The sequence below is a fragment of the Anser anser genome, assembly GCF_964211835.1.
Source record: "Anser anser genome assembly, chromosome: 9".
Taxonomy (NCBI): domain Eukaryota; kingdom Metazoa; phylum Chordata; class Aves; order Anseriformes; family Anatidae; genus Anser; species Anser anser.
In genome coordinates this window covers 4,404,023-4,428,122 of record NC_139729.1, presented here as the reverse complement: position 1 = coordinate 4,428,122, position 24,100 = coordinate 4,404,023, and the positions used below count along the sequence as shown (strand labels likewise).

The 24,100-nt window shown below is 37.0% G+C and overlaps 1 protein-coding gene across 3 annotated transcripts; it reads left to right on the top strand.

The window, feature by feature from the left end:
- Positions 1-1,174: 1,174 nt before the first annotated feature.
- Positions 1,175-23,776, top strand: TRPC1 (transient receptor potential cation channel subfamily C member 1). 3 transcript variants are annotated; one of them, XM_083848186.1, is made up of 13 exons: positions 1,175-1,496; positions 3,123-3,277; positions 4,586-4,687; positions 5,539-5,741; positions 9,236-9,367; positions 10,110-10,305; positions 10,670-11,006; positions 13,637-13,776; positions 15,897-16,040; positions 19,802-19,980; positions 20,132-20,333; positions 20,889-21,083; positions 21,883-23,776. In XM_083848186.1, the coding sequence occupies exons 1-13, from the start codon at positions 1,361-1,363 to the stop codon at positions 22,108-22,110; spliced, it is 2,349 nt and encodes a 782-aa protein (XP_083704312.1). In that variant the 5' UTR covers positions 1,175-1,360; the 3' UTR covers positions 22,111-23,776. The 3 variants fall into 3 exon arrangements, with proteins under 3 accessions (XP_083704312.1, XP_083704313.1, XP_083704314.1); XM_083848188.1 differs by having other exon boundaries at positions 1,357-1,496; positions 3,089-3,277; XM_083848187.1 differs by lacking the exon at positions 4,586-4,687 and having other exon boundaries at positions 1,250-1,496.
- The last annotated feature ends 324 nt before the right edge of the window (positions 23,777-24,100 follow it).

Genomic DNA, 24,100 nt, shown 5'->3' with positions numbered 1-24,100 from the left:
AGGAGCTAGATGTTTAATAAAACAATAAGGAAGCCAAACCCTAAGGAAGACAGAAAACTAAAAACTGGACTTTTTGTTTTAAGGTGTGAAGACACTACTTTTTCTCTCAGCTCCTTAAAATGGTCATTAAGGTATGGCAAAACCCAGGGATGATGATGAGTGGCCAGTCACACTAAGCTTTATATCTTCAGTATTTGGCCCAACCTATTAACAGAGAATTGGATGCATCTATTTGGTTTTCCTTTATGTAAGAGAATACTAGGAGGTTTAGAGAATTAATTACTTGGATTTAGAACAATTTGTCTCTGTACTGGTTTGTATTGTCTGGACAATAATAAATTAGCAATACTTGATAGGTACTTATTTTGTATTTGAGGTTATAAATAGGGCAAAGAACCTCAACTTCTGTATGACGCTGATGCTGAAGCCAAACCAGACTCAGTCCTCATTCAAGATCAGCTAAATTCAGGTTTATTGAGGCTTTATTGTGCAAGAATGCGTTAACTTCTTGAGCTACGCAGCTCTAAAGTACTATATTCACCTGCTCTGGCAGTCAGCAAATTATGGTGTAGGGTTTTTATTTGATGTTGTGTAATGCATATCTGTATTGCTTTGTTCCCTTCAAGGAAAAGAAATCTCCTTATACATTTTTTCAAACTTAGATGAAACGGAAAGGGTGTTTCAGGAGCAACCTCCTCCTTCTTTTCACTGTCATGGGCATGTGTTAAAGATGAGAACAAACACAGTAGCTGTTTAAAGAGTACAACCATTAACCAATCACCTTTTCAGTCGTTATAGCTAAGTTTAAGTAAAAAAAGCTCTGACGCTGTAGTCAGCCAACCATCTTCTTCTGGGCCGCTAACTGGCTACATCTCGAAGGAAAGAATTTATATAATGTACCAAACTGCATAACTGGCAGCTATCACTTTCCACAGCAAGCCAAGCCCCGGCTTTATGTTCGTGTCGCCTCGCTTCCCTCAGGGAGCCCCGCCAAGTCCTCCGGGCGGACCCTGTGCGGGGCTCACCCGACCCCCAGCCGCCGTGGGGAGGACAGGTCGGGCTGCGAAGCCGCGGGGGGCGGCAGGAGGCGCCGGCGGCCGCCGCACGCCCGGCCGTGCTCCTCCCCGCCCGCTGCCCCTCAGAGCGGCCGAGCTGCCATTGGAGCCTGCGCAGTGCGGCGGGGAGCGGCCGCCGTGCCGTGCCCAGCCCAGCCCTGCCCAGCCGAGCCCGGCCCTCCCCGCCTGGCAGCGCTGCGCGCGGCCGCCCGGCTCCCCCCGGCAGTTCCCCGCAGCGCCGCGGGTCCCGCAGCGCGGCGCCACCGCTCCGGTCGCGCTCTGATGGGCCTGGCGGGGCCGGCGCCATGGCCGCCCTGTACCACAGCGCGGACCCGTCCGTCTCGGCCTCGCCGAACAAGCTGCTGGCGCTAAAGGACGTGCGGCAGGTGAAGGAGGAGACCACCCTGGACGAGAAGCTCTTCCTCCTGGCCTGCGACAAAGGTACGGGCCGCGCCCTCGGGGAGCGGAGGTCGAGGCCTCTTGTTCCGAAGGCCCCAGCCCATCTCCGCGCTGCCGTCGCGGCCCCGGCGGTGCGGGGGGGAGCCCCGGGGGGGTGCCGGCCTCCCCTCAGCGCCCGGTCCCGCAGGCGGCCCGGTCCCGCAGGCGGCCCAGCCCCGCGGCCTCCCGCCGCCCCGCGTACTTGGGGCGCTGGGCCGGTCCCGTGTTTGTGAGGGAGTTCTTGTCACCCCAGAGGAGTTGCTAAAGCCTTTGCTGTCTTCACCGTTAAGGTTGATTTAGGATGGGCAGCTTATCTACATATCCCCAAGACGCACGAGACAAGGTTCCTATGAATCGCACCCGCAGAGATGGACGTGAAGAGATTTTCCTTTCTAAAACACCAGGCTTAGTTATTTTTAGTGTACTTTTTTTTTTTTTTTTTTTTACCTCGGGTAGAAAAACAGTCTTAAACTAATCTTAATGTTTTAAAAACACTGGGCTCAAAGACAAGCTTTTGATCGTGTGGTGAATGGTTATGTGTGCTTCGGGACGTAAGCCCAGTTCTCGAAGGAGATGTTTCTGTGCAGACCTGCCTGCTGGCCCTGTGTCTAGGTAAGTTACAGCTGGGGGAGCTGGTGCAGAGATGTCAGCCAGTGCGCTTCAGAACCTGGTTCTGGCCCTCCCTGGGGCTGGATGCCTTGCCTTTAGACAGCCCGCAGCCCTGCTGGTAGTGTAGTCTGTCCTGAAGAGCACAGCAAGCCACAGCCTTCTCTCAAAGCATAAACAGAGATTCAGGGAGCCAAAAGGATGCACAACAAAAGCAACATTTAACTGTAGTCTGTGGGGCAGTTGTTTTCCAGCCTGTAATCCTACAGGCTGTAGATGAACTGTCTGCAAGTATTCTGCAGTACGGTCTGTCTTTGTCATGGCCTTCTACGCTGCAGAATAATTCGTTACTCAAGACAAAAATGATTTAAAACTTCTGCGTTTGGCAGGAAGAAGCAATTAATACTGAATAGGGTAGGATTTGTACTAATATGTCTGCACTTAAGTCAAATAGGAAAGTCCAGCTTGTGTGCATGTTACAGTTAGTTTTACTTGCTCATCAAACCCACTACCTTGAATTTTATGACATTGTACCACACCTGCTTTGATAATGTATGCATTAAAAATGGAATGAAATGGAGAAGACTAATAAGGCTTCTTTGAAGTAAGATGCAAATGTGTTCGTAGCACTGTAGAGAGGGCTCCTCTGATGCTATGGCTCCTCTGCACTGAGAAACCTCTGATGTAGTTGACATTTCCAGTCTTACAGGGTATGTCCGGAATGTTGCCCCAGTTTTGAGAAGTGTCCCTGCTTGTGTGTGTGTAAGACTGGAACTAAGGGGATGGATTAAAGTACATGTTGGTGCTGTCCTGAAAGATCTGCCAATATGTCTTTAGGTTCCTATCTGATGGGAGAATTCTTATCTATCTGGGCTTCTTAATTGCCTGATGTATCAATGTCTGTTGTCAGATGTTGTGGAATGTTGTCTTGTTTGGTGGTAGCTGGTACTTACAATGTTCACATGCTTTTATTGCTTTATAATAAACAGAACACTAAGATATGCTTGTACGTTGGTGGTGCAGGTGACTACTACATGGTTAAGAAACTCTTAGAGGAAAACAGCTCGGGTGAAATGAACATAAACTGTGTGGATGTGCTTGGAAGAAATGCTGTTACCATAACCATTGAAAATGAAAATTTGGATATTCTACAGCTTCTTCTGGATTATGGCTGCCAGGTATGCAACACATAGATTATTGCAATTTTTAAGTGTAGTCATTAATCTGTTTATTCTATTTTATATAACTCTTTTTTGGTTGACACATCAGAATTTCTAAGAAAATGCTATCTGTCTTTATAGGCACTTCAATCCTTTTTTTCTAGTTAGCAATTGTGAAAATTGTTTTCTTCTCACTTATTTACTCTTCTAGTGGAATTTTATTAGCATGGCAAATATATACTAACATTTTCAATGATACTAACAATTCTAAATTTTATTCTAAATTCTATTCCTGTTTTAGATATGATGTATATGTTATATTCAAACAAAATAAATAGCGTACAGTCAGTGCATAACATTAAAATGTTTAGAATGTCAAGACTTCTTTGGCTCTGGAGTATAATAATTTTTAAAGTGGGAGCACAGTTAGATGAATGCAGATTCTCTTAGAGGATTTCAATTTAAGGCGGGCATTCATTCCTTTAGTGCTTTTCTGTAAAACCTGGTCTGTGCTGGATGGCAGAGGCAGTTTCATACTAACGGTGCTTGCTTGGCTATGCTATACTGCTATAAGCATGCTCTGCTACTGCTGGGAGAGTTTTAGCTATGATACTTTTAAGTACCTAAGACAGGGAAAGATATTCCTCTTTGTTAGGTTGTTTAATATTGGACAGGGAAAAAAAACAAGCAGCTTTCTTCTCCCTGGATCTCTGTTTTAGTGGCAGTAATAAAAGGTGTGTCCTTCTCTTATTTTTAAACTAAACATTTGAATTTTCTAAAGTGAATTAAAAAGAACGCTGTCAGCTGTAGGGGAAAATGAAAACCTATGTAGCTTAACTTCAGAGGTGTTTCAGAAGTAGTTATGAGTCCAGGAAAAAATAACCTTGTATTCATAGCTTTACCACAGAACTAGGAAGGCAGGCCTGAAGTGTCTGATATATCTGAGTTGTGTTACACAGACACTTGGTTTTAACGTTTGTAGTGGACACTTCCACAGCCTTCTTAGTAACCCGTCCCTTAGAACCTGATTTTCTTGAGTCTCCTATATCACTGTTGATGTAATTTTTGCACCCGGTTCTTTTGCTGTTCATGCAATAAAACAAATTGTCAGTAGTACTATGCAGGCTCCTGGAATGACAGCGTAAATTTGTATCCTGATCCATGGTGATAGTGCAGAATATTTTATAGTACTTACTTTTAAGAAAATAAAATTAATAAATTTTAATTTAATAAATTTTAAATTATTATTTAGTTTGGCTTTAAATTGACTCTTCATTCTGTTTAAGGTGCTGCTGTTTTTACATACAGCTTGTTTTCTTTCCTTAGTCATCAGATGCACTTTTGGTGGCTATTGACTCAGAAGTGGTGGGAGCTGTTGACATTCTACTTAATCACCGGCCAAAAAGATCTTCCAGACCAACCATTGTAGTTGAGTGTTGTTATTCCTTGGATTTTGGTTGGGGAGTAGGGGGCTGTACATTCTGGGTAACTGTAGTATTTAAAGCAATGTCCTTAAATGAAATTCTGCATGTCATAAAGTCTTAGAATGTAGACATCAGAGATTATTTTTATGGAGTCTTTGGTATTGAAGTGTAGAATATGTTGTTTTGCTTTACTGCCTGTAAGAATCCAGTGGTTTTATGCATGGCAAATGCTAACAAATGCTTCAGGAGAAAAAAGTAGAGTGGTTATAAAATCTTTTGTTGTCAAGAGTTTGCAAGTTAATTAGCAGTCTTGACCAGTGTATTCATATATTGAGCTTCCTAGAGTTTTCAGGCAAATCTGTAAACGTCAAATCTTCACCTTGAAATTAATCATTTGAAACTTGGAAACTTACCCTGGTGATGCTTAAGTATGAAATAAGGAGAGGCAGATGAAAGGAGGGAAGGCATAATGCATTGAATAACACTGTGTGTTACAGTCAGGATATTTTTCCTGCACTTAGATAGTAAATATGTTTTTTTCATCAAAATAGAGCAAAATACACTTCTTAATATCATATACGTGTATATTGGAGAAGGTAGGCACTGAATGTTAGGTTTTCTTTCTTAATAACCCAGAAACATCCCGTGTCTATTGTTCTTTTTCCAGTACTTATATGAGAAGTGTTTGAATGTTGTTACAATTTTTCCCTCATTTTCATGTTATGAAACTTTAAAAAATATTTTGAAGGAGGAATTCATTGGGAGCACTGTTGAACAGTCAAAAATAACTTGCGTGTAAACACTGTAATACAGCTGTATGTAATAAATTTAGATACTTCCTACATTTTATTCTAGAAACTAATGGAACGCATTCAGAACCCAGAGTACTCAACGACCATGGATGTGGCACCTGTCATTTTAGCTGCTCATCGTAATAACTATGAAATTCTCACCATGCTGTTAAAGCAAGATATATCGCTACCCAAACCTCACGCTGTAGGCTGTGAATGCACGCTCTGTACTGCAAAAAACAAAAAAGACAGTCTGCGACATTCCAGGTAAGACTTATCAATTATAGACAATAATGAAGGTATTGTCTTAATTTCCTTGTATCGCCTGGGTCTGATTCAGTGTATTTCCTTTTTCTCTTAAGGTGAGCTTTAGAAGTGGTTCCCTTCATTGTATTGTAGTGTCCGTTGTCATAGATGGTAGTTTTCGGGGTGGATTGTGCTTGAATTGGCTGGTATAAGGTGATGGCTTTCTTTCATTTTTGTCTTACATTCTTACTCATTGTACATATTAAGCTAAGTACCTTTTTTTTTTTTTAACTAGTTGTTTCATAAACGTTCTAGCTGTCAGTGGCTTGGGAGCTTAGGAACTGTGCAAATAAAATTTTTCTTAAGTTATTTAACAGTGCCTTTTTTTTTTTTTTTTTGTGAGCCAGAATGAGGAGGTGTATAAAACTTTATCCTGTTTCTATAAGTTCATATGTAGCATGGATAGATGATTGTAAGCTAAAGACATTTTTTTCCAGTATTCTTGAAAGTAGGAAGTTTGCTAGTAAAGGTGCAAATGGGGAAAGGGATTTACCAATCTTAACCATATATTTTATCTCGTTAACTTGATAATGTATTTGAAGGCTGAATGCAATTTAATTTATAAGAGTTTGGGGGAGAAAAAAATGACCAACCTCAAAGGTTATGAGTGAACTGCACTCAAAGTATACCATTAATTATTACATAATGACTTTGGTACATGTCTCAGTAACTAAAATAAAAGAAGAGAAATGAAAGGATGATTATGACTGCTATGCAGATACTACAAGCCACATTCTGGTACCTGTGATAGCAACATCCAGCTGATACCATCCTTAACTTCGATGTGAGAAAAGCTGTCAGTGTATCCCAAGCAAATAAACTTCGAGATGTTTGAGATATCCATCCTAGTTTCAAATACAAGTTAACAGATTTTTATTTCAGTCTTTGGGAGTTGCAAGTTCCGAGAGGGTAAAACAGATGCTTTTCCTGAATTTTCTGTAATCCACATAGCATTATGAACCCCTCTACAAATGACCTAGCAGTAATTGTGGTAGCAAATCGAGAGGGATATTCCGTAAAACACACAATAAGAAATTTAATGACTCTTTGCTCTTATGTTATTCAAACTTGAGTCAAGCAGAAGAATTATTTTTCTGGTCTCTTTGCTATTTTGTTGATTTTTATTTTTTTTATGTTTACAAGTTGCTTATGGTTGCTATTTAGCTGTATCCAGCAATCTGGAAAGAACCTGTTCTAGCTTAAGGAATTCCAGTCCTCTAAGAACTTTGGAACATCTTTTTTCTGTTTTCCTGTCTGGATAATGCTGATTTTTCAGCTGACAAGAAACATGAAAGAATGGAAAGGGGAATAATATTTCAAGAAACTGAATGTGGAGAATATTAGTGAGAACAGTAGAAAATGCAAGACTGTATGTATTTGTCTGTACCACATGTTCTTTATTCTGTAATTATTATTTCTTTGTGCCAGCCTTAGGAGAGGAAGAAAAAGTCTGCTTAATTTTTTCCTTAATATGGTTTGTGTTTTTCTTAAGCAACAAGTTTGGAAAGGCCAGTCAAAATGTATGTCGTCATACTTGGATGCTAATTATCTTGTCCTTGTTAAGGAGTTTGAAAAACTTACTGGGATATACCTAGTTGCTGAGTCAAAGCAGCTGAGTCTCCCAGCCCCTGAGAACTCCGGCTTTTCGTATGGCATCTGTGTTAGCTACAGTCTTAAAGGGGACATAGGCCTTTGATAGGGAGATTTTCTACAAATGGAGAAGAGTATGCACTGTGCTTTGTCTACTTGGTGAGTGCTGAAACTTGATTTACTTTCAGTTTTAAGCAAATGATAATTTAACCCTACTGAAACAGGAAAGTAGTGTCATGTCTTGGACTCTTTTGGTGTGGCATTATTTAGGAAGATGGTTGTGGGCGGTGGTTGACTCAGAGTTTTGAACAGCTTTAATTAGAATTGCAGACTGAATGGTGTCTTTTCGGTTACTAATCCTACTGGACCACCTTCGCAGCCAGAGGGAAATGGTGGTAAGCGATTTGGAGGATGAGGATTATGAAAAAGGTGTGACATAAACTGGAGCATTGAGTGGAAGAGAAGCTCCTGGAGTTGTTCATGGACTGGGGATGGCAATGGCTTCTTAGGGGCTGGGCATCCAGCTGGTTCTAGAGGCTCTTGGCCTGGGCTCCTGAGCACAGCTGAGGACTGAAATTAGTGGTCCTAGGGTCAGCACAGCCTCCCTCTTGGTCATTTGCAATATCCTTAATGAGGAGTCTGCATCAGAACTGTGTGTGAGCCTTGTGCACCTTAAGAGACAAATGTGGGCCATACCTCTAGTGGACTTTTCTTATTTTCAGAGTTCTAGATGCTTGAAGTTCTACCCCAAAAAGAGACTTTTATGTTTGTTTCATGCCAAACTAGTTTTTGAAATTTTGGCTCTAACTGGTATTACCAATTTTAAATACTGCTCTCATACCAGACTCAGGTATGTTGTGTGGTGTCGTCTAAGACTTTTAATATATTGCAGTTTAAAATGTGTTTTTATGAATGTACACTGAAAGTTGCTGGTAGCCAAAGTTCTGCAGAGGATTTTACAAAAAGACTGGGTGCTTACTTCGGGTGTTTGAGTTAGATGATATATCTCTGAGCACAGTATTATCAGGAGACATAACACTAATGCTTCAAAAATAATACCGTTGTGCAAAATAGAACTGGTAACCCATCTGAGTAAGTTTGTCTAAAATGTCCTGCTTCTGGAGTGGGGATAGAGTGCTCCCTAACTCACCTCTGTCATGGTCCACAGTTTTGACCACATGATTATTATAAAGGAATGAGGAACCCCAAACATTTCTGCATTCATGGAAATCTGGTTTGCTTTCCATAGAATTTGGAAAGCTGCTGGCACAAATCTGTTTCAAGTGAGGAATATTTTGAATCAAGGATGCAAGTTTCCTTCTCTTGTGGATATGAAGAAAGTGTACAGACTTTTTGTTTTGGCCTTACTTCATGGTCTACCTGGGATAATTTTACCTATCTGAAGCAGCTGAGATATTAGGGCTCTTTTGCTATCTCTCCCCCACTGTTTTTAATTTAGTTTGTTCAAATAGGGAAGTGAAGCATTAAAGATAATCTTCTCCCGTATTTCCCCTTGGAGAACCTTAAGAACTATTACGTAACACTTAAAATGTCAATATTTTACCAATAGTATTACCTTAATTGACGGCTTTCTGCTGATGGTACTGGAAATAGCTGAAGTAGTGAGAAAAAGAAGAGGAAACTGGTTTGGCAGCTAATTTTTGATACTCAGAATGGTGAAGGTTCAAAGTATTTGAAGGACGGTGTTTTTCACGACATGCTACATTTAATTAAGGTTTCTGTCTTTAGGAAGGCCCATTGTTTTGTCTTGAAGCTGTTTTATGCAAACTTTTGAAATAGGTTCTGATCTGAACCTGTTAATCAAATGAAGCATCTTCATTTTGCTTGCTGTTCTTTTGTCACAGGTTTCGTCTTGACATTTACCGGTGTTTGGCCAGTCCTGCTTTAATAATGTTAACGGAGGAGGATCCAATTCTGCGAGCTTTTGAACTTAGTGCAGACTTGAAAGAATTAAGTCTTGTTGAGGTTGAATTCAGGTAGGAATTGGAAAACACCAACTTTAATACTTCTGTGAAATAATATATGTAGAAATATGTATGTTAGAAAATGCTTATTTGTATTTTTATTTTCTAATTGGAATGTTTAATCTGATAATTAGGTATAATTAAAAAGTTATATAAATTAAAATTTCTGTAAGGCGTAAAATCCTACCTTCCTACACAGCATATGAATTATACTTGATTATCTTGCTTAACAGTTGTACTGTTACATTTTTGTGATACAGCTTGGCACTGAAATGTACTGTGTGCCAGATGGGACAAGTAAATCACATGATTTATTTTCTCGTGTTCATTATATTAATGGTCAGTGAATAGACCTCAATTTTCAGATGAGATGAATGAAGCAAATCCCAAAATAGCTTATCTTCCAAGTGGCAAGTCCAAATTATGAGTTAAAGGTATCGTATTTTGTGACTGCTACATTTTCTCATCTCCTGCAAATAATTCCAAGCCTTAACTGTTTATATGGAATTTAGGACAGAAATAAGAATTCTGTAAGTCTGTTTCACAACTTTTTTCTCCCTAGTGGAGTTGCAAACTACACTGAATTGTTATGTTATGTAGAAACCTACTCAGAGTTGTCTCGAGAATGCTTGGATCTTTAAATATGACTTTTTCATTTGCACAATATACAATCCCAACCAAAATGGATAGTTAATAAGCTAATGGAAACTCTTGTTTTCAGTGTAGTAGTATCTACTGTTTCTGTGTCTTTCAGAAATGATTATGAGGAGCTAGCTCAACAGTGCAAAACCTTTGCTAAAGACTTGCTCGCACAAGCACGGAATTCACGGGAGCTGGAAGTTATTCTGAATCATACATCTAGCGATGAACATGTAGACAAGCGAGGATTGTTGGAAGAGAGGATGAACTTAAGTCGCTTAAAACTGGCAATCAAGTATAACCAAAAAGAGGTTTGTCTTTGCTGTAATTTGATGGGCTTTCCATATCAGACTTTTTAGTGAGTCATTTAATTTGCTGATTAGAAATCAAAACGTGGTCTTAACCTGGAAACGATTAAAATTCTGGATGCATAATTCAGGCTTGGTTGCTGGCTTTAGAAAGAAACTGAAATAGTGAATGCTTATAATCATAATTGGTCCATAGCTCTTTTATTGTCCTTTGAGAGAATTATTTCAACTTAATATTTTTCCTATTTCCTGTACATTGGTGGTTTTTTATAGCTTGAAAATTAGTTTTAATAAAGTAAATTAGTATTAAGTATTAAGCAACCTGATATCCTGAGATTGATTTCTCATTGTTTTCTTTTTTTTCCAGTTTGTTGCTCAGTCTAACTGCCAGCAGTTTCTTAACACTGTGTGGTTTGGACAGATGGCAGGCTATCGACGCAAGCACACGTGCAAAAAAATTTTGACTGTTTTGATGGTTGGCATTTTCTGGCCAGTTCTGTCCCTGTGTTACTTATTAGCCCCTAAATCTCGAGTAGGTCGAATAATTCACACTCCTTTTATGAAGTTTATTATTCATGGAGCTTCATATTTCACATTTCTTTTATTACTTAATTTGTACTCCCTCGTCTATAATGAGAATAAGAAGAATACAATGGGGCCAGCCCTTGAGAGAATAGACTATCTTCTGATAATATGGCTAATTGGTAGGTATGATGTGAGTTGTATGACAATTGCTGGTACTGACTAAACAATAACTATTTGTACTACCTCTCAGAAATCATCATGTTACTCATTCCTGCAAAGAGCAAGCTTCTGTTGAGCATAGTGTTACAGGGGGGAAAAATGTGTTTTGAGGAGAGAATGTGATATGTTACTACAATTTCTAGTTATCACAGAAAGTGAAGTGTCAGGTACAGAATGCTGTAGGATCTAACAGGGGAGGAAGGTGAATTTTTTACCCATTCAGAAGAACGGGTAGCATTTGTAGTGATGCAAGTGAGATTCAGTTGTGCAGTAACGAATGTAAAAGCTGTCTAACTTCCTAGATTTGGAATGTTTTTAAGTTCTGATCTATAACAATAACAATGATGATAATAGCACAGAGGAAAGCAAGTGTGTGTTCCTCAACTAATTTTCTTTGGTGCTAAGTTGAGGAATTAATTTAGTTCCGACATTACCTTAAGTTTTTCAAGATTTTTTTTTTGTGAACAGATAGTATTGTTTAGTATGTAGATGGTTTAATCACTGTGAGTCAAACATTTTGTGCTTCTTATCAGTAAACAATATAGCAAGTTTTTAATTTATTCCAGGGCTCTTTTCCAGTATTGTAACTTTACAATTCTGTTTGTCATTATCACCAGTTATCATAACTGTACCTGAAATGATGCATGTTAATTCTGGTTTATGCAGTAGAGGGAGCAGAGGTATAATTTTTATGTATTAGGTTCCTCCTGAACTTTTGTTTTGGTTGAAAAATCATTAAATCTTTTAACATGTTTTTTGGCTTGTGTTTTGTTTGTTTTTGTTTTTAAATTAAAATTTGATAAATAAAATCTTGGAAACTTACACTTTAATATGATGTAAGTAGATATATATCATTTGGTTGACTGGAATTTTAAAAAGCAGTGATAGAGTTGAGAACACAATCTTTTTCTAAACTATTTTTCTAAATAGTTGTGGGTTGTTTTCTTTGTTAATGACGATTACTGTAATTGTTTAGCTATATTAAAGCTGTTGAGTAGTTCATGCAGATTTTTGAAATCCCCAGTACCCCCACACAAACACATGTGGGTCTTAAAAGAAACTAGAAGGCTTCAAGTATAGAGCACAGGCAAGCATTACAGACTCCTCCTCTGTTTCGAGAATCTGTGTGATTTAGACATTCTGTTGATCCATCATATCTAATGTAGATGGAAGGTGCGTCATTAGGTGGTCTTGGAAATCTTAATGAAAGGCTATAGAGGCCTTGTTTTCTTTATGTAATATTTTAATGTGGACTTCAGGTAGGATTAAAATACTTCTAAATAATCAATGTCAAAATGATCGCAGCAGAATTTCTAATGCTTAGAGGTAGCAGCAAGTTTTGCGTTTTACTAGATTAACGTTCAAAAGCACAAATACAGTAAGTTTCCTTTCCACATAGTTGAACCTTAATCATAAAAGTTTATTCCCCAGCAAAATAAACCAACAGAACTCAAATTACTGTCTACATAAATCTAAGATCTACTTTTCTGACTCCTTTTACCGATTCTTTAACAAATTCAGTGTGAGATACATGCTGAACCAGGAAGAAGGGAGATTTATGCAAGTCTTTCAACTAACTGTGCACAGCAGAGTTTTCGTATAATACCTTTCAACGTTGCTGTAAATGTGACTGAACAAATACTCATACATAAGTCTTTTTTTTTTTTTTTTTAATTTACTTGATCTTGCTGGGCCAAAGCTTTAGAGTCTAAATTGCAAAGTCGTAAAAGCTGAACTAATTCTAACAGTTTTTAACTACTAGTAATATATATGCTGCTTTTCTTCTTGGCCTAAATATAGAGGCATGCATCTGAAGTACTCACAAAACCATAAATAAATGATTATTCATAAAAATCAAAGGTGCCATTATATTTCACCTAACAGTCCTCTAAAGTTTTATAAAAACATCATCCTGTAACAGACCTTCAGTTAGTAAAATTCTCAGCAATCATATCTTTCTGTACAGCCAGACATGGTTAGCAGTGGTAAAATTCAGTTTGCTATCAAGATCCTGAACATTTGTATATCTGTCACCCTAACTTAAACTTTTCATTTTTTGCAGTCTCAAGCTGTGGTTTATTTTCTCTGGTTGTTACATAATATCAGTAAGGGCAGGAAATGTTTCTACTGACAGTCTGGATCTTCTTAGTAACAGTTACTGAGCTGACTGTTCTTAAAGAACATTTTATAATACATACACACAAAACCATGTGATGCTTTAGGTAGTAATGTAATGGTATATAATGCTTTTGGAAACAGCTGAATACTTTTCCTGTAGAAAAAAAAATGAATTCTGGACTTCTGCCTTTACTGAAATTGACCCTTTACTGCATGCTTTTTTTTGTGTTCATTTCCTCTCATGCCATTTTTATCAGAGAACGTATTTCCTAGTTTGTAAAGTAGGCTTAAAAATGCAAATATTTTGTTGCCTTTTGAGTAGTGCTTAATGTGATTTTTTGATTTCTTTCTATTTGCTAACATTTCATTTACCATCAAAGCCAGTCAAAAGTGCTTTACTTGTAATAGAAAAACTATTCAGTGAAATAGTTTGACTTCTAAGCCTTTTTTTTTCCCTCTCTTCCCCCTGCAGGAATGGTGTGGTCAGATGTTAAAAGACTCTGGTATGACGGTTTAGAAGACTTTTTAGAAGAGTCCCGTAATCAGCTTAGTTTTGTCATGAATTCCCTGTATTTGGCAACTTTTGCTCTGAAAGTAGTTGCCCATAACAAGGTGAGCATCCATCTTCATAGATCTGAAGCTCCTGTGGGCAAATATAGAAGCTCGCTTCTTTCAACAGAAAATAGAGCTCACATTTGAGATAGAGACAATACTAAAAAGGATTAAAAGTTGATTTTGATACTTATATGTTTGACTCTGATAGGAATTGTATGCATTTGATGAGCTAACAATGGTTTGTTTCTATAAGATCTCTGGTCTTGGGTCTGGCTGCATTTCCAACTTGAAAGAGAAGTTGATTAGGGAGTTAGAAAATGTCAGACATGTAGACGAGTTGAAAAGGGAGTTAGAAAATGCATCAAGACAGCTCCAAGTAGTCAGGGACCCCAAACAGGGTTAGAGTCCCCTTCCTTTGAACTGACTAGTCTTGCAAATGGCTCAATTCTCATTTGGGGAAATCTCCCCATGTAGCTCCTCCAGTATGGCGTTTGAGTTAGCGTGATTCCTTAGGTCAGTACTGTGCAGAAAAGCTAGCGGTAACCTCTGTGTTTAGATTGCCTAGCATTTTTTTCTTACAGAAGGGTTTGTTTGGTTGGTTTTGGTGACATATGCTCAAACATTATAGGTGGTTGCTTTTGTTATTTTTGTGGTTGTTTGATTGTTTTTTTTGTTGTTGTTGTTGTTTTTTGTTTGTTTGTTTGTTTTTGTAGTAGTAGGGACAAAAGCCCCAAGGCTGTAGAAGAGCCTGTCTTTTCTCTGTGAAAAACCATCTGGTTTGATTGTTTGATTGAAGATGCAAATTTTGAATATGATCATTTCCATTCTGCTGCATGTGTTGTTAGCTGCACAGCATATGGCAAGCTGCCAGACCAATTGAATATGAATATTTTAGCAAAATCCAAGCCAGTGCAGTAGCACCATTATTTTGTATTGCATACTGTGAGTTGACAGGTGTTCTGGCAGTTGGTAAGAACTGGAGTAGTTTATTTCCCTTGCAACCTGATTTTTGGCTCATTTCCTCTGTCCTTATATAAGTGATTCAGGGGCTGGTAATCATTTGGAAAAGAAAGCTTTGTTTCTTTTTTTTTTTAAAAAAAAAAAAAGGAACAAAGAATGCCGTGTTGGGCTGTCTTCTGAACCATTTGCTTTGGAATCAATGCATGTATGTAGGAGTATAGCAGTTCCTTTGCTGAAATTAGAGCCCTTTGTTGCTAATTTAAGTTGTAACCTTTTTGAAGATGCAGGACTCCTGTCCGATGTAAGAAGCACATGATGACTTTTTTGCAAAATGTATTGTGTATGAATTATTTAGCAAACCAAATAAAAATGCCTGTTTCACATCTTAGCACCATATTATAGACACTGACGCTGTAAGAAATGAAGAGGCTTTGGAGCAGAAGGATTTATACACATGCAATTGCAATGCATAAAAATATCTTTACCTTTGTTTCTTGTCTTTATGCAGCATACTTTCAGGCAAGTCATTTAAAGCAGCCTTCTGTTCCTTAGCTTTAAGTGTCCCTTTTAAGACAGTAGAAGCTGATAATATAAATGCTGAATGTTTCCAGTCAAGCTAAAAGTTAGGGATCTGTGGGTATTCCATAATTAGTTGAGTAGTACCTAGTAGATATACTTCACAGGTGTGTTTATACCAACAGTTTATTTATGTCTTCCATTTTCTGTAGTCTTTCATAAAATCCCTTCAGGGAACCCCATGTCCTAAGTCTTTCTAAATCTTTCTAAAACTGGTTAAGACATAAGCTAGTAAGTGTGATTTTTTTTTTTCCCAGGAGGATTTTAATATTGTTTTTTAACTGGGGACTACTGTGCTAGTCACCGCACATGTTTATAATAGCACACAAGTCCCTGTTTCCACCAACCATGCAAAACAGAGTGGAAAGGGAAGCAGAACAGAGGAATAAGTATTTGCTTAGCATTACACAAGTGAGGAGCTGAATTTACATTCCCCGTCTCCTAGCTCCCTCTGGGATGGCTTTTTAAATGCCGTTGTCTAAAAGGAATGAGATATCTGAAAGTGGTGCTCCATCTGTGAATCATATATGTTCATGTATTTTATGCTATTACCTGTTTTGGAGGTAAAAACAGAGTGGTGCATGGGTGCATTTCTGTATTTATAATGTAAATGACGTGAGTTTGTTCTTTTTACATTGCAGTTTCATGATTATGCTGAAAGAAAGGATTGGGATGCATTCCATCCTACATTAGTGGCAGAAGGTCTTTTTGCTTTTGCTAATGTTCTAAGTTACCTACGCCTGTTCTTCATGTACACAACCAGCTCTATTCTGGGACCACTCCAGGTGAATATCATTACTGCTTGAGAAAATATTGTGTGATCTTAATCTTTTCTATTTTTTTTATTTTCCTCTCTAAGATGTACTGGTTTGGATGGGAAGAGGTAAGAGAAGGGAAGACAGTGAAGTTCACTTTATAATTATTTTTTAATAATAATTGTACATATACTGTCTTTTTGTTCTCAGTTTTTGTTAGCTTAACATATTGCGTGTTTGAAGTTTGAAAACTGCAAGGTTAGGCTTTTCCTGTAAAGTTCTATGCAAATGGTAGCCCTAACATCTTATCAGTAAAAGATAAATGAGATGTGTAGCACTAAGGAATAATCAAAAGCCTTTCTGTTTTTTGATGATCTCACTGAAGTTGAGTGTAAATGAGCACATTACTTTGGTTTAAAAAAACAACAAAAAAACAAGACTATTGAAATAATTATCATCTACTTCTAGCCAGTTAAAAGAAAGAAAAACAGGTTTCTTACTTCTTTCTTTGAATTTGCTTGAGCTTTCCCATGCATAATAATCACATTTTACGTACATAATACATTTAATTCAGTGATCTGGAGGGGTTGGGAGCACTCACAGTCACCTGTGATGGTGGAACACTACAGACCACAGCAGTTTCTAAGTTAAATGTGGCGTGTTTTTTTCTTTGCTTGAAGTTTGGTTTTAACACTTTTTTTGTGGAAAGCATTTGCTTTTCTTTTCCTGACTTGAGAACAGACATAGAATTTTCAACTGAGTTTATGCCATGCAGTATTTTTTTTGTTGTTGTTATGTTTCTTCTTTTAAGCACAGATACAATCATGTTAGTAGGTTCTTGGTTCTATTCATTGTGATTAAAATTCAGATAAAATGAATGGACTCGAGGGACGAATTTGGCACTTCACAGAATGTCTAACATGTTGTGGGTAGGAAAGAGGACCTGGGTCATTACTAAGTCACCACACTTAGGATTCAGTTACCTTATTTGCTCCTTTTTAGATTAAAAGGAGGAATGCAACTTTCTTCAAAAAAATTCTGAGAACAGAAGTCAATTCTTAGTCCACTGATACATATCGTCTATGGCAACGTTTTTTTTCTGGTCTGCTGTTTTTCTGTTTAGCTTGAGTCCTCAGTGCTGACTGGTTTTGATATTTTGCCAGGCTAAAGCCCTCACAAATTGAAGTACCTGTATTGCTAAAGACCTAACTTACTGAAAAAAAACTTTGTGTAGATGTACTTCTAGTTTCTTTGGCCAAATCAAGATTCCTGGGAGATTTCTGATAACAAATCAGATCACTTCTTTCTTCTATTGATGTGGTTTTGTTTTTCTGATAGTGAATGGATTTAGTTAATAAAGCTGATTGTCAACATCAATGTTGTGTTTGTAAGTGTTGAGTGAAAAGTTGCTTGGAATAAATAGAGTAGTCATTTAGTGATTATACTGATGGAATTTGTCTGAAATCAACGCTTTATCTTCTCTTCTAATGAACAGAACTAATTTTAAGAGCTTATGGCAAGTGAAGGATGATCTGAAGGGATTCTGCAAGAAACATTATCATTACTATAAAGCCAGGATAAATGTTTGAGAGTAGCATTTTTTTTAAAAACTCTTGCTTTGCATCAAGAGCTGCACCAGTGGAGGCTCTATAGTAAATAATTTTGGCTCACATCACTAGGTCTTGTATCAAGGCTTCAGGATCTGGCTGAAAGCCTCCACTTAAAGGTTCAATTCCTTTGTTTTTAATGATTTGGAGTACTTAATCTTGCTATGCAAATAATTATCTTTTAGAATATTTTAGTTAAATAATCATTTGAAAAGAAAAAATAATTGCTTCTTCAATTGCTGTTCATAAAATCATCAGTAAATGGGCTTTAAAAAGAATGTTCATAGCTCGTGTAACCAATTTAATAATGCTGAAAGATGTTTTCTTTTTATTTTCCTTGTCCTTTTCTCTAGCTAAGTCGCTGTTAATTATTTTCATATTTTTTATTTATATTTTTGAATGGAAATGTACCTGCATACTTTAAAAAAAAATTAAGTCTTGATCTTGCAGTAAGCAGTAGGCTGTTGTACAAATTGATTGAACATTGAAGTCTCTCCGCATTTTCAAGAGGTTCACTGTTTAATGTGCACATTTATTTATGTACTAGATCTTTCACAGTTTTTTTTATTAGGAGCCTATGTTATGAAATTTTCCAAGTAAATAAAAACAGTCAACAGTCACTCCATTCAGTGGCACACTGAAGGTTATGTTATTCCTGTTGGCCAGAACAGCTTGTGCAACAACTCTTACAGTATTTTCTGAAAGTAGGTCACAAAGTTCAAATGGTGGTAATCAAATACTGCACGGTAACCCCACGGGGGGGGGGAAAGGCAGCTACTGTGCTCTCTTAGCTGCTAGAGTTATTTTTAAGCATTCAGTTACTTTACTTACTGTCTAATAAAACTTGAGCTAATGCAAGTTTATAACTTCACTCTGTGGTGGTTTTCTGTTGTTTGGTTTTTGTTTAAATTTTGGGTAGCTTGCACTTCTTGTACGTTCTTGCTTCAGCTTTCAGCTGCTTTGCCTCTTTTGTATTGGACCGTGAGTCAGTTAAAAGTATTTTTTTCTGTTTATGGAAAGCACAAATATGATAAAATAGTATGATGGGGATTGATTCATCCTCTGACCAAATAATTACTTATATATTATAATTACTGCATAGCTGTGTCTTGTTGCATGTAATCTTTAAGTCTCTGTGGCAAACTGCAGAGAATCGTAGAGAATGTGCTGTGCTACAGGGGTACTCGGTGAGTCTCCTGCGGCATGGGAGGGAGCAGGAGCTGGCAATTCAGGTCTCAGTAAACTTGTACTTAAAAAACCCGACCACTGATACTGTTCTGGACTGTGACTTGGTACAGATTGTGATTCATATTGTATTAGGATATGCAGGATTTTAGTAGTTTATATATAGGAATAGATTGATCCAACCCCATTTTGTTTATTTGCATTCTTTATAATAGTGAATCGGTCACTGAAGAAGCTTGTAGGAAGAATAATTTAAATGCTCTCAACAGTTTATTCTGTCTGTATAAAAAAAGTGTTTGTTTTTTTTTTTTAAAGTCAAGGTCTTTCTTAGGAAAGGCCTTTTCATAGGAAAAATTCCAAAGTTAACTTTTTTTGCGAACTTATTTATAGGATATTTTGAAATGGAAGCTAATGATTTGAATTTAGTGTCCAATCTTGTGTACTTCACAGCAATCGTTTTTTATGTGCTTATACACCTACACATTGTGTATATTTAAAATCTTACATAAAGCATACAGTGAAGTAATTCTGTGTTCTGCAGATGGTCTTTGGTATGTTATTTTTGAGTAGTGGTCGTCAATTACAATTCCAAATGGTTTGATGGAAACAAAAGTTCAGTTCTTCATTAAGTGTTTTCTTAACTTCAGTAACTTCCTTGTGGCTTTTTATTTTATTTTCTGTTATGATAGTTGTGTTCAAATCCATCTCATTTATTGCTTTTATCTTTTGATTTATGAGCACTTGATTATCAGTAGCATTATGAATACAGCATAAGATGTATATATTATTGAAAGGTAAGAACATATCACATAAATTTTCTTGTGAATGAAATTGTCACTGAAAAATGGCACAAAGATAACTCCCAGTTTTGTGATCTCTTTAACTCAAAAATGTAAGGTGCTAGAATATAAATAGATCTTTTTAATTGATTAGAGTGTGAAAGAAAGAACACAAATAATTACACATTTTACTAAAACAGGGAATAAATCTATTTTACAGATTTCAATGGGACAGATGCTGCAAGATTTTGGAAAATTTCTAGGCATGTTTCTTCTTGTCCTGTTCTCATTCACAATTGGATTGACACAGCTTTATGATAAAGGATTTACTGTAAATGAAGAAGAACGGGACTGTGCAGGGATTTTCTGTGAGAAACAGAGCAATGACACATTCCATTCGTGAGTTGACATGTCTGAAATATATCTGTATTCTGGGCCTTAATTCCTACTAATTAAACAAAACTGGAATTTTTCACTGAACTTGAATTTTACATCAACTGAACTCACATGATTTTTGCCTTACCTAACCATTTTTTGTTTATTTTTGCAGGTTTATTGGCACCTGTTTTGCTCTGTTCTGGTATATCTTCTCGCTGGCACATGTAGCGATCTTTGTCACGCGCTTTAGCTATGGTGAAGAATTACAGTCGTTTGTGGGGGCTGTTATTGTTGGTACCTACAACGTGGTGGTTGTGATAGTATTAACTAAACTCCTTGTGGCAATGCTTCATAAAAGTTTTCAGCTGATAGCAGTAAGTGGTTTCTGATTAATTATCAAAAATTGCTAGCCACATCTTGGATTTTATACAAATCTCTTGCTACAGTGTGCAGACTAATCTGCAAACTTCCATGAATGAGCTGTAAACTCACAAGTGACATCTTTCCTTCAAAAATGAAGTTTTTATTTGCTTTGATCCAAATAAAGTAGAGAATCTGTATGTTCACATAGAATAATCAAAGCTTTGGCGCTCTGGGAATTGAAGACTTTCAGTTGCTCAGATTCAGATTCATTGCTGTTCAAGTCAAGATTCTATTCTTCTTTAGGTGTGGTACTTCTAATTTTGGTCATTTAATGTGGAGTTTAATAGCTGAATTTTCTATTTAATCCAGAGTATATGGTGAATTTAATAGATATACTTCCTATTTTGATTTTTTATTATTAGTGTAGCAGGGTGTATATTAAAATGCTGTATAATAAAAATCAAATAGTGGTCATTTATTAATATAATTGAAAATAAAACTTACTTAATAGATTTTAATTTTTTTTTTTTTGCTTCTGATCTCTGTTAATGTTTCTGATGCTTTAGAATCATGAAGATAAGGAATGGAAATTTGCTCGTGCCAAGCTTTGGCTTAGCTACTTCGATGACAAATGCACACTACCTCCACCTTTCAATGTTATTCCATCTCCCAAGACTATCTGTTATCTCTTCAACAGTCTCAGTAAATGGATCTGTTCTCACACATCAAGTGGCAAAGTGAAACGTCAGAATAGCCTTAAGGTAAGAAATGATTGGGAGAATTGTAGGCTCTGAAGCTGGAAAGATGCTGCTTATTAAAATGAATCAGCAGATTGCTGTATGAAGCTGCCTGTCACATGGTGAGTGCTACTGAGATCATTAGGAATTACAGGATAATGTGCGTTGCATCCAAAATATAAACAAATACATTTTAGCTATTTCTACTTAAGTAAGATTCTGTTAACTTACAGTTTGGGGATTTTCAACCCCCATCCTTTTTCCAACCCCCACAATTGCCCCAGCAGTAGTCTAGAAATCTGCTTTGATTGAAAACTTAGAGTAACCACAAGGAAGTATGTGCTAATCTCAAAAATGGTGAGGTATGCTTGCAGGACGGTGAGGTATGCTTGCAAAATGGTGAGTATGCTTGCAGGAAAGTAATTTGCTTGTAATTTACTAAAGAAGTGTCAAAATATTTTTACTGTACCCTGTAATTTTGCATCTTCTTGCTGTTAAAAAAATAGAAAATAAATAAAAAAATAAACTAAATTCAAAGACTTGACAGAATGTCAACAGAGAAGCACTAGGGATTATGGAACTCACAATTGCTCATAGGACAATTACCAAGCCAGGTAGGTTAAAAATTTTGTTTTGCTGGAACAGCAGTTTATCATTTAATTTAAATTTTGCTAAGAGTTTACATGTATTGTACATTTGTGCACATCAGGGTGTGTATATAGAAACACTTCCTTATTTTGTTCTATTCTTTCTCTGTTTGTATGTAGGCTTTAGGGCTCAAAAATTACTTTTGCTTAAGTAAATGTGTAATATTTGTTCAAAGGAATGGAGAAATCTGAAGCAGAAGAGAGATGAGAATTATCAAAAGGTGATGTGCTGCTTAGTCCACCGTTACTTGACATCCATGAGACAGAAGATGCAAAGCACAGATCAGGCAACCGTGGAAAACCTAAATGAACTGCGGCAAGACTTATCAAAATTCCGAAATGAAATGAGAGACCTACTTGGCTTTCGAACTTCTAAATATGCGATGTTTTATCCAAGAAATTAAGGCCTAACAAATGAGAAGTGTCCATCTTCAGATACCTTTAGGTGAAAGTGTTGATCTAATTCTGTTGCAAGACTAAATATAGAAGGAGATTATTGCACAACAATACCTTTGAAAATGTTTGCATGAGTTTCAGCTAGATGAGGAAGTGGTGGAATTAAATGCAAAAATAGTTACAGTAATTTTCTTACGCTCTTAATCGTAGTGTGTATATACAATGTATATAGGATTTTTTTTAAATGTTCCTCAGACTGTGGCTGTCAGGTGTCAGAGCTTCATAATTAGCACAATATGTTTATTTCTTCTATTTTTGCTGTTCCTTTTTGATACTTGTTTTTTCAAGTTGTGCGAGAAGGCTTTTTAAAACAAAAATCCAGACTATGTTTATTTTTAATAGAAAAGTTGGATATAGAATAATAGAAAATTTCCAACACAGTTGGAAATAATGTTTGACTGTAGGTTACAGTGCATGTGAAGACTGTGTGGCTCTGAAAGAGGCAGTTCTAGTGCCAAGTTTTGTAAACTATTCTGACTGTGTACTGACATTTCTAGAACACAGAAAATGAAATCAAGACTCTTCCCTTTCATGGGAACATTGAAATTTTGGGCTCAAAACAGACCAAATGTTTCTAGGACATTTATGGTTTTACGTAAGACAATCAATTCCTGCTTGGATTTTTCAGCAGTGCCTCATAAGTATGTTTTACTATGTATATTAAAATCAGCAACAGGATTTTAAAAGTAACCTATGAAACTTCAATGTCTACTATTTGGGGGTTTTAAAGTCTGATTATTTGAGTTATTAAATACAGTGATTTAATAAAATTGAGGTGGAGCGTGAGTGCTATTGTTTGCAATGCTGAACAGTTCCTCTGAAACACTACACTTCTTTCTGTGAGAACATGCATTGTATGGGATAGATGTAGCATGGAAGGGCCTGCCTTAGAGAGATTTTACCCTATTTTAAACTTGTTTTTCCTTCTTTTAACCGCAGTTGTTGCGAAGTTGAAACTTACTTTGTGTGTCTGTCAGGAGTATTCTCTTGTGAACACGTGCTTTGACTTAGCTTACAATGGACTGTAAGGGCTTTGTGGATTTTCTGTGCTAGAGAGTCCTATACGATTTCTATGCTTATTAAAATTCAAGTTGACAAATTGTAATTGAGAAATGTGAGAAGCCTGTATTTTTGATTCTGAAATAAGTATATTTATGACAGTTAAAGGATTGATTGAGAATTTTACTGTTATGATGGTGCTCTTCTAAATGGTCTTACGTCCAGAAGGCGCAGGTAGCCATAATGGTCTTTGACTACAGTTGATTTTCGGAGGCTGATAGAGGGTGAAGGCTTACATAAATGTTTACTTTTCTTGAAGGAATTCTTATAAAACTTTTTCTCGTAAAGGTATTATATTTTCTGTACTATGAAATTATCCATATCTGAACTAGGGTTTAATATTATGCTTCAAGTCTTACGGTATAGAGGCATTCTGAACAGTCTCTTTTCATGTGAATGAGAAGCTAATCTCTTGTTTTCAAAGCAGAGAGGATCACTGAATTTTGTATTTGGATGGGGATCTCATGTTTGAATAATACACCAACATAAAAACTGCTGTATGTTATGTATATCTGAGAGAGAAAGCCAACAAATAAAAGCTCTTTGAAAAATGTATTAATATTGGTCATATTTGAAACACGCTATTTTAGGTAACGTATTGAAAGTAATTGCTTTGTCATGTTAAGATAGGAATTCTAAGGAATATAGCTGCTATTAATGTTATTTGTTTTTCCTTTTAGAACTGTCCTTCTAACTTTAAGTTCATTTACCTGGTTTCCTGCTGTGACATGAAGCAACATCTGAGCTAGTTCTGAACAAGCTAGATTGGATCCTAGATGCAGTGTTAGCTGCTTGGCACTCAGTTCATGACGATTAGTTCTTCTTAGAAGCCGGGTATGTTTATCGATACACTGCGTTGTGCTAATGCAGCTATTTCTA